This window comes from Bison bison, unplaced genomic scaffold (assembly GCF_000754665.1).
Source record: "Bison bison bison isolate TAMUID 2011002044 unplaced genomic scaffold, Bison_UMD1.0 scf7180017864291, whole genome shotgun sequence".
NCBI classification, from domain to species: domain Eukaryota; kingdom Metazoa; phylum Chordata; class Mammalia; order Artiodactyla; family Bovidae; genus Bison; species Bison bison.
Window position 1 is genome coordinate 7,239,009 of NW_011494863.1, and position 10,792 is coordinate 7,249,800.

At 42.0% G+C, this 10,792-nt stretch overlaps 1 protein-coding gene across 1 annotated transcript in view; it reads right to left on the bottom strand.

The window, feature by feature from the left end:
• The window catches only part of PLAC8L1 (PLAC8-like 1), a 23,440-nt gene that overhangs the window by 8,742 nt on the left and 3,906 nt on the right, over nt 1-10,792 (bottom strand). Inside the window, exon 2 of the mRNA XM_010850457.1 lies at nt 5,889-6,025. Within this exon, the coding sequence (XP_010848759.1) occupies nt 5,889-6,025 (137 nt within the window). The remainder of the gene's footprint in view (nt 1-5,888; nt 6,026-10,792) is intronic.

Here is a 10,792-nt window from a genome sequence, read left to right on the forward strand (position 1 = left end):
TTTTTTTTTTTTAAGGAAACTGAGGGTCAAGAAAGATCCAAGCCATAAATTCAGCCTCTTCCTCTTACACTCAAAGGCCTGGTGGTTATGTCAGCTCCCACTGCCTAAGTATTCCTGGCCTGTTCTCTGACATGAACTCCACCCTCAAGCATGGAATGTAGCTCACTATTCATCCCTCTAACTCACAGAGGGGTCAAGATAAAAAGGAGCCACACAGAACCATGTGGAGCCCCAGGGAGCAGAAGCAGGAAAGGTGGGTGGAAACTGCAGTGAGGCACATTTCAGATCAGTTATTACAAAAAGCAGAATCATCTAACAGAAAAAGATGCTTAAAAAAGGAATAGAGCTTGCTCATACATTGAGGCGGGTGGGAGTGTAAATTAGTACAGCTTCTAAATGGAGAGCTGTTCGGCAACATCGGTGGAGATGTAAAATGGGACGTGCTCTCTGACCAGCAGGTTTGCTGCTGCTGCTGCTAGGTCACTTCAGTCGTGTCCGACTCTGTGTGACCCCATAGACAGCAGCCCACCAGGCTCCCCTGTCCCTGGGATTCTCCAGGCAAGAACACTGGAGTGGGTTGCCATTTCTTTCTCCAATGCATGAAAGTGAAAAGTCAAAGTGAAGTCGCTCAGTCGTGTCTGACTCTTAGCGACCCCGTGGACTGCAGCCTACCAGGCTCCTCCGTCCATGGGATTTTCCAGGCAAGAGTACTGGAGTGGGGTGCCATTGCCTTCTCCGGACCAGCAGGTTTACTCCTCAGCAATTACCCGACAGATCAACGGACACACGTATGGCACCTATATGAGTATACTCACAGAGCACTAGTTTGAATAGCAAAACATCTGGAAACCACAAAAAGGTCTGCTAGTAAGAACTGCAGATAAATGAATTATGGTACATTCATACAGTGGAATATATGCAGCCATTTAAAATATTAGCTCCAGAAGAGCTGATATGGCCTGATCACCTATATTGTTAAATTAAAACAAAATAAAAACACAGAATTGTGTTTATAATTCCATTATTTGCATCAATTATATATACCACATATACAGAAAAAATCTGGAAGGACAGATACTGAAATATTAACACTTTATCTCTGGTGGCTGGAATTATAGGGTACTGCTTTCTTCTTTTATAGCCTTTTATATTTTTCTTTATTCCCATGATGATATGATACTTTTCTAATAAAAAAAATTAATCTATCTTCATTAAAATGGTTTATATCTTTACAGACTACATTGGGGCTCAGGTAAGAGTGATGGGCTCTAGGAAGAACTGGGCGGCATAGGAGAACAGGGATGGACTTCCTGCTCTTCATATACTAAAGGGACAGGTACTTTTGAATTTTGTACCATGTGCCTGCTAATCTATTCAAAACCATTTTTTTAAGTACTGAGCAGGCTCCAAGGGAGAGGAGCCCTCCTCCCCAGAAATGTTCAGAAAGCCAAGGCTGTCAGGTCCTTGCCAGGCCTCCTGTAGGGGAAACTTAGACAAGCTGGTGAGGGCCCAGATCAGGTGACCTCAATATCCCTTCTGATTGTGTTTGTATGATTGTTTCAGTGAAGTGCAGGAAAGAAGGAAGCAAGTGAGAATACAGGTTAAAATTCATTCATTGATGTGTCTGTCATTCAGGAAGTATTCATAAGCGCCTCCTGTTTGTCAGATCTCTGCTGGGCAAGACCAGTTAGCATGACCAGTTGTGACTGCTTGCAGATGGTACACAGTGTACCCAAAATACCGTTCAGGGATGTGACTCCTAGTCTGGAGCCTTTTCATGCCTCTTCCTCTTCCAGAAAACCAAAGAGAAATTCCTGGCCTGCTTCCCCCTCCCCACCTTGGGCATCTGATGATTCCTCCTCCACACAAAGCTCTTCGCTGCCTGACACTTGTGGTGCCTCCACAGGGAAGGTGGTTTTAGTGGCTGGCTGTTTACCATCTTTCAGGAATCAGCTTAAGTCAGTTCCCCAGAGATGCCATCCTTTACTTACCCCCTATAATTTCCTTTCAAAACACCGTTTATTTCCTCCATGGCATTTAGCACCACTACAATTATTTGTCTATTTGCTTATTGCCTATCTCCTCTCAGAAACCATCTCTGTCTTATTCACTATTATGTCTATAACACCTATCACATGACTATACATAGGTAAATACTGGCTGAACTATAAACCCAGGTTGATTACACCTTCCACATCAACCTCCTCTGAGACAACATCACAAACATCCCCAGCTGGAATGGCCAGCCTTTCACCCATGAAGCCATTTCACAGCCACTTATTTCATCTTGGCTTCATCTTCTCATCTGAGCTTTCAGAAGCCACATCTTCAAAGGACATAGAAGCACCTATTTCTAATCCCTGTGCAGTGTGAATTCAGATGAAAGAGCTGAGGTGGGAAGAGGGAGGCAGTTTAAAAAATAGAGTCGCAATTAAATGAAGAATCAAAATGTCAAAAATAAATGGAAATCATCACTGCTCATAATGTACCCTTTGCTTAATGGATGACAAATTGTAGCAGTCATCCTCAACATTTAATGCAAAAAACGGTTCCCAGGATGGGAACCTGATGTGAAACAAAGTCATGGAAAGAAGATCTCCCTTTCAAAGGTTGTCACAACTACTGTCCCAGTGATTTGCTTGAAATAAAACTTTGTGGTTGAAGCAGACCTTTTAAACAAAGGAAAAAAAGCCACCACTCGTGGCACTAGTGCTCCAGCTGCACACTGCGGTGCAGACAACCAGTGTATAAAGTCATACTGCCTTCAAATTTTCTGGTGAGGCAATGAGCTTAGAGACACTATGAGCAGTCATGAAGCAGAGGCCCATCCAGGGAAGATAAGTTAGGACACAGAACATTCGCGATCACCTGGGACTATAATATCCATGGCCTCTCCTGTGCAGGTCACATCCAACTGTAAAGAATACTGTATTCTTCACATGTCCTTCCTTCCTCGCTGGCCCCTCGAATGGGCTCTCAAATGGACAAGCAGGGACCCAGAAGACCCAGTGTGCTGGGTCTTGAGAACACTGTTGGGGGTGGGGTGCAGAGCTAAGCAGTAAAACAATGTTTAAGGCGGAGGGGGTGGTGAATGGTCCCTTCTTTGATCAACTTTTTTTAAGTACTCTTGGAATTAGGCAGCAGCTAGTCTAAGTCTCCTGATTCTACTCTTTGCTCTCAACACACTAGAAGATAAAAATTTATAATAACAATATTAATACCTGAGCTCTACTAAGGTCATTACTGTGTATTATTGCCGTGGGGAGGGGGGTGTTCATGGTAACACACCCCAGTAGTGAATTTAGGAAAATACCCCTTCACTATTGCCAGCCATAGTGGGAGAACTGTCACTCAAACTGCCCTGGGCCGGTCAAGCAGCAGGCATGATTAGGCTAGGCAAATTGGGCTCCATTGCTGACAGAGTAATTCTCAGACAGGAAAGCATAAGGATTAAAATGTTTGGAGTTGACCAGTTTGTCAACTATCTCTTGATTATGCATCTTGTCCCTCGTAAGCACAGGTTTTCGTTTATTTCCTGATTTTGTGAACTGCCCCATAGCCTCCTAATGAAATTCAATGTTTGCTTCAGTATTAATTTCCTAGGGCTGCCATAACAAAATACGACAGACTGGACATCTCAAAACAATAGAAAGTATTCTCTCACTGGAGAATTCTGGAGGCTAGAAATCTGAAGTCATTTCGTTGGCAGAGTTGGTCCTCTGGAAGCTCTGGGGAAAGTCTTTTCCATGCTTGTCTCCAAACTTTTGGTGGTTGCTGGCGCTCGCTGACCGTGTCTGGCTTATAGATGCATTATTTAATCTGTGCCTGTCTTCACATGGCAATCTTCTGTCATGTGTGTGTCCAAATTGGATTAGAGCCAAGCCTAATCTAGCATAACCTCTTTTTAACTTGACAACAATGCAAGACTGTTTCTAAATAAGGCCACATGCAGAGCCTATAGGTGAACAGGAATTTTGAGGGGACAGTGTTTAACCCTATATAGTAGGCAATCAAAAAAGACTCTGATCCAGTTATGTTCCAGACCAGTGTTCTTGAGTAGGTACTATGCATTATCTGCTTTAATCCTGACAATCTTTAAGGTGGGCACCTTTATTTACCCTCATTTTAGGGGTGGAAAAATGAAGACTGAGAATTTGTTCAAGGTCAAATTGCCAGTAAGAGGCAAAGTTAAGATTCAAGGCGAGGACTATACTCAACACAAATGTGTTCTCCTAACCACTACATTATATTTCAAGCTTTGCTCTACTTGGAAATGCCTTGATATCCCAACTCCCAATCACCAGCTACAAGCTATGAAAGGAAAATCGTCCAGTTCCCAAATTGGGGTAAGGTCTCCATATCTCCCTATGGTTATTCTGCCTTCTCTGACCTACAATACTGGGTAACAACTGAAGTCAGAGAGTGTGGACAAGAACCAGGAAGAATCTTCACAGAATCAGAGAACAGCTGCCATAATTGTCTGGTCAGGAGTTCACATGGGTAGCAGTGGCAGGAAGAGATCTGCTGGGCTCTGGGTCAGATGGTCAAAGGGACAGCAACAGAAGGTATGGGTTAGAGCTGGGAGCTCTCTTGTCTGTGAGGCCCAGGCAAACAGTGAAGGCTCAGGCTTGGATGATCAGAACACCAAAAATGGTTTAGAGCTTTTGACTCAGCAAGACCCAGCTGAATAAGCCTTGGATTGGATAATGGCTCAGAGCTCTCTGGTTGATATATCCTGTGAGGCTTTAGGACAAATTCAGATCTTGTCTGGGCCTCTACAGGGTGAGAAGCCATGAAAATATTAAAGTCTATTGAACTTAAGAGACTAGCCCTCATCCATCAGAAAGGAAACCACCCCCACCCCACACCCCAAAAAAGAAGATTCTGTGACCAAGTTACTCCTTAGGGCGAGAGCATCAGGTCCTGGAAAAGGATACTGACAGGTGGTATCCAGTCAGAATGTCCCAAGGTAAAAATAGAATCCAAGTGCTCTGAACTTTAACCCAGGGGAAAATCATGCAGTAGAGGACAGTGTTGCTGGTGCTTCTTCACAGCTAAACCAGCATCTGAAGATTTCAGTCAACAAAGGGAGCTTCTTTTTATGATTGGTCTTACTGTTACGGGAGTAATACACTTTCCTCACAGAAATACTAGAAATAAGCGAAAAGAAAAATTATTCATTAGCATACCATCTGGAGACAACTGTTGTAAGCATTTGTATTTGTATCCTTCCAGATATTTCTCTAAATATCCTTCCCCCAAATAATGTCTAATGTGTATGGTTTTACAATCTGATTCTTTAACTTAAAAATGTATCCCAACATTTTTCCATCTCAGTAAGTATCATTCTACAATATGACTTTTCATGGCTGTATAATAATTCATGGTATGGAAGCCCCCATGGAACACTTGGTTGGTTTGTTCTAGATTGTTGCTACAATAACCAGTGCTGCCAATTTTAATGATGTTGCTAAAACCTTGCACATGATTTGTTTCCTTAGACTAAATGCCTAAAAATGTAATTACTAGGTCAAAGGCTACATTACACTTGAGGTTGTTTTTACAGGTATTACTAGCCATTCACCAAGAAACCTGTAATAATTTATGCTCCATCAGCTGCAGACAAAGGAGCCCATTTTGTGCATCTTTGTTTACAATGGATTTTGTCATTTAAAAAATCTTTTAAGTTACCACTTACTCTTTCAAAACATCCACATCACTGAAAGCAAAATTCTTCCTGCCAAGGAGTATATTTGAGTCACTAGAATATTAGTCCAATTAGTCTGAAACCATTTAATTTCTGTCCTTGGACCTAACGTAGTTTTTCTACCTACTGGTGTCTCAGGAAAGAAAATAGTAAAGAACTTAAAGGAAGAGAAAAAACATACAGATTCTCCTATCTCTGCAGACACTGAAGAGGCCAGTGCTCCAGTCCCCACCAGTCTGGACAATGGCTGTGATTGCTGTCCTGCTGCTGGCTCCCCGGACAGGCTGCTTCACCACAGCCTGGGCTGGTGCACAGCTCCTGGAGAGTCAAGGATGGTGATTAACTTGGAAACAAAGATGATTCAGAAAGATACTCATCAAGAAAGGACAGAGTGATAAACAGACAAGGACCCAATGATGCCCAGTGGCTCTTGTTCCATAGCCCAAGCTGACCTTACCACTTCCCTCCCTCCTCCTCCATCATACCACCTCTTCCAATCTTTTGCCCCATTTTAATTAATGGCATTACTATTCCAAGTCCCATTACTCAAACTCAATATTCAGTCTACTACCTCAATGCTTCTCTGTGTTTCATAATAGTTAGATTCACAGATTTGGAACCAAGGGGCCTCTGTTCAAACCTCAGTGTGCCCCTTCCTGGAAGCTTGACCTTGGTTAAGCTGCTTAACCTCTCTGCTTTCTGTTTGTTCAAATTTAAGAAGAGCAAAAACTACCAACTACCATATACAGTTATTACATCAACTGAAGGACACATAATTCATTTACTGTGCCCAGAGCATGTGTAACAAGGTGACCATGAGGAAGACTATACTGCAAGGATTTTGAACCTTTATTGAAAAGACAAAGAATTAGACTAAGTGTACATCTAAATCTGGACGAGGCTACTGAAGTTGAACAGATGGTATCATTTAAGTGAATAATCTGGACTTCAGAATATATCTCGATACCATACTACTGTATGTAGGATTGTCCTAGTGCAGCCACAAAGTACAACTTTGGTTTGCTTTTGCCTGAAGGGCGCAGCTATTCTGCTCAATCATTCTGAAATAAAAAACCAGGCCCAGGGGACAGGCTTCAACAGTGAGGTGAGGAAAATATTTCCATCTCTTTCTTGGACTGAAAGTTAGTTTTGCCTGAACTCTTACCATAGAGATATATCTGGAATGAGTGCTAGAGTGAAGGATAAGCTGTTGTCTGGCCTTGGAAGGGGCAGGTCAAGAGTAGGGTAGAGGGGCTGAAAATGCATCTGAGCCTATACATAACAGGAGTTATTGTTTTGCTCTGCGCTTTTAGCAAGCTTCATTATGAGTTTGCACTTGGTCTCTGATGTGTTATGAAGAAATAAAGAGCCTGCCTCATACTTGAGAGAAAATAAAGAGACAGCAGAATTTCTTCCTGTAATAGCTGTTGTTACAGGGCATGCATGCTCAGTCGCTAAATCATGGCTGACTCTTTGTGACCCCACAGACTATAGCCTGCCAGGCTCCTCTGTTTGTGAGGTTTCCCAGGCAAGAATACTGGAGTGGGCTGTCATTTCCTATTCTGGAACACAAAGACTAGAGGCCAGGAGAGAATGCTCCTGAACATCCTTAAGGCAACACTCTGGGGGCACTAGGGAAACAGCTGGGGAGTCCTTTGAGAACCTCTGATTTGGAACATTAAAGCCAATGGGATTTCATGTTATCCTAATATAGGGAACATTGTTCTTGTTATGAAGATCCACATCTCTTTTTTCATTTCACCAATATTGCCCAAGTCCACACCTCAAACCTGACAGCACATTAGCTTGTTAAAAAAAAAAATTCCCAAGCCCTGTTATACCCAAGCCCCAAGACCACTATACAGGACTCCAGAGACGAGGCATAGAAATCGGTATGCAAAGTTTCCAGGCAATTCCCATGTAGTCATCCTGATAACAGCTTAAAACCTGAAACAGGTGGACTTGGGAGACTTATGGTCACTGCAATGGCTTCTGAGTCTCCTACCAGGTAGATGGTGATGTCAGGGTAACAGAGATGGCAAGGAAAACAGGCTATGAGGTAGGGTGGAAGGGACAAGGGTGCGTAGAACACAGCCAGGCTATAGTACCAGTGAGACACATCAGCTGGGAACGCCACACCAGAGTTTGGAAGAGCAAAGAAAGTTAGGAGTGACCTACCTAGCAGTGTGAAGCAGAGCTAAGAGACATCCCCACCCTTTCGTCCATTTGACATTATAGACAAGGCACAGGGCCTAGCAAGCTTTACAAGAGCCTACAGAAGTGTTTGAGACCTGGAAAAAATATATTGGCTACAAAATATAAAAACTGCAAAGTATAAATTAGTTAATGCTCAATTAAACATAAAAATCTAGTATCGTATCTATCTCATTAAGGTCAAATTTGGAATTTAGATGTAGTATTTCATTACATTTGAAAACAGTTGATGATTTTCTAATTTTGTAAAAAAAAAAAAAAAATCCAAAAATGACTGACTGCTAGGCAGTAGCAGCCAATCATATATTACTGAGAGCCCAATAATTTCAAAAGCAGAATTATAAAAATTCTTTCACTTACTATGCAGCAAAATAATAATAATGGGTATAACATTTGGTATGGGTGCATTTTAATATATTTGTTATGATGTGGGTTAGGGCCTATTGTTATAGACTGAATTATATCCTCCCAAATTCATATGTTGAACACCTAGCTAGCCTCCAATGTGCCCACATTTTGAGACAGGGCTTTGAGGAGACAATTAAGGTTAAATGAGAAATAGAGGTGGGATCCTGGTCCATTGGAGAAGGCAATGGCACACCACTCCAGTACTCTTGCCTGGAAAATCCCATGGACAGAGGAGGCTGGTGGGCTGCAGTCCATGAGGTCACTAATAGTTGGGTACGACTGGGTGACTTCACTTTCACTTTTCATTTTCATGCATTGGAGAAGGAAATGGCAACTCACTCCAGTGTTCTTGCCTGGAGAATCCCAGGGACAGAGGAGCCTGGTGGGCTGCCATCTATGGGGTCGCACAGAGTCGGACATGACTGAAGCGACTTAGCAGCAGTAGCAGCAGCAGCCTGGTCCATTAGGACTACTGGCTTATAAGAAAGGAAAGGCCATGTAAAAACACAATGAGAAAGCTGCAAATCAGGAAGTCTTCAGAGGACACAACCATGCTGGCAAGCTGATTTTAGACTTCCAGCCTCAAGCACTGTGAAAAGTATCTGTTCTTTGAGCTACCCAGTCTGTGGTATTTTGTTATGAAAGTCTGAGCAGGCTAAGGCCCTATGAAGATTTCAGACTGGTCCTAGAAAAACTACCTCTATATATATCTTATCTCCTCTCCTTCCATGTGGACTCTGAAGCCAGGGGGCACCTGTGCTTTCTCCCTGTATCCCCAGGCTCTAGCACACTCCTTGAAACCTAGTGGGTACACAACATTTGTTGAATTGGATAAAACTGAATTCACGTATCTCTTCTGTTATATATTGTTATTATTGTTCAGTTGCTCAGTTGCGTCCAACTCTTTGCAACCCCAAGGACTACAGCATGCCAGGTTTCCCTGTCCTTCACTATTTCCCAGAGTTTGCTTAAATTTCATGTCCATTCAGTCAGTGATGCTATTTAACCATCTCATCCTGTCATCCCCTTCTCCTCTTGCCTTCAGTCTTTCTCAGCGTCAGGGTCTTTTTCAATGAGTTGGCTTTTCACATCAGGTGGCCAAAGTATTGGAGCTTCAGCTTCAGCATCAGTCCTTCCAATGAATATTCAGGGTTGATTTCCTTTAGGCCTGACTGGTTTGATCTCCTTGCAATCCAAAGGACTCTCAAAGGTCTTCTCCAACATCACAGTTCAAAAACATCAATTCTTCGGCCTTCAACCTGCTTTATGGTCCAACTCTTGCATCTGTACGTGACTACTGGAAAAAACATAGCTTTGACTAGATGGGCCTTTGTTGGCAAACTAATGACTGCTTTTTAATATGCTGTCTAGATTTGTCCTAACTTTCCTTCCAAAGGAGTAAGCGTCTTTTAACATCATGGCTGCAGTCACTGTCCACAGTGAAGAAAAGAAAATCTATCACTGCTTCTACTTTTTCCCCTTCTATTTGCCCTAAAGTGATGGGACTGGATGCCATGATCTTAGTTTTTTGAAGGTTGAGTTATAAACCAGCCTTTTCACTCTCCTCTTTCACCTTCAACAAGTTATATCTGAGTCTCCTCCTCAAATATAGCTATAAATTTTGTAACCATAACTGTGTTTCATTCTCTAGTAAAGGCACAACTCTCAGGTATGAACTGATTACATAAAAACATCAAGTTTTTATTGAGAGTAGCCTAAAAGCTTCTTACATGCCTCCACACAACCCAGTGCATTTACCTCTTAACGTAATCCCTCCAAGTTGGGACTTCCACTATTACACTAAGAATTTACAATGATTTTAGTAAAGGAATTTCTTAGAGCTGAGCCCTAGATTAGATTTTCCCCAGAAATGTACTTATAGCTTGGAGCCCTAGAAGGGAATTTTCTGCTTCTACCTCAGCATTATATGTGTAACACCTCATTACGGCAAGGAAGCCTCTCCTCTATTCCAAATCAAATAACTGAGATAGCTTTTCCTTGGTGGGGGGAAAAAAAAGTTGGTTTTTGTTTGTATGTGTTTGCTTAATTTTGAACTCAAGAACTGTATTATTTTCTTCCCTTGGATAATTCTGAATCTTTGGCCATTTTTATGTTTGAATTGACATGCATTAACTAAAACATTTCAAGATAATAGCTCATGTGTCAAAATTAAAATAAACATAGCTACTCTTAACTGAGCATCTGCTATGTGCCAGTTACTTCGTAGTTCCTTTAAAAATTGAATAGCTATTCAGGGGCTGCTACAGGTATTAAACTAAAGTAGTTATTGTAGCTTCCTGCACAGATTTGGGACACTACTGAAGTGAAAAAGTTGACTTAAGACTCAACATTCAGAAAACTAAGATCATGGTACCTAGTCCCATCACTTCAAGGCAAATAGATGGGGAAAACAGTGGAAACAGTGGCTGACTTTATTTTTCTGGGGTCCAAAATCACTGCAGT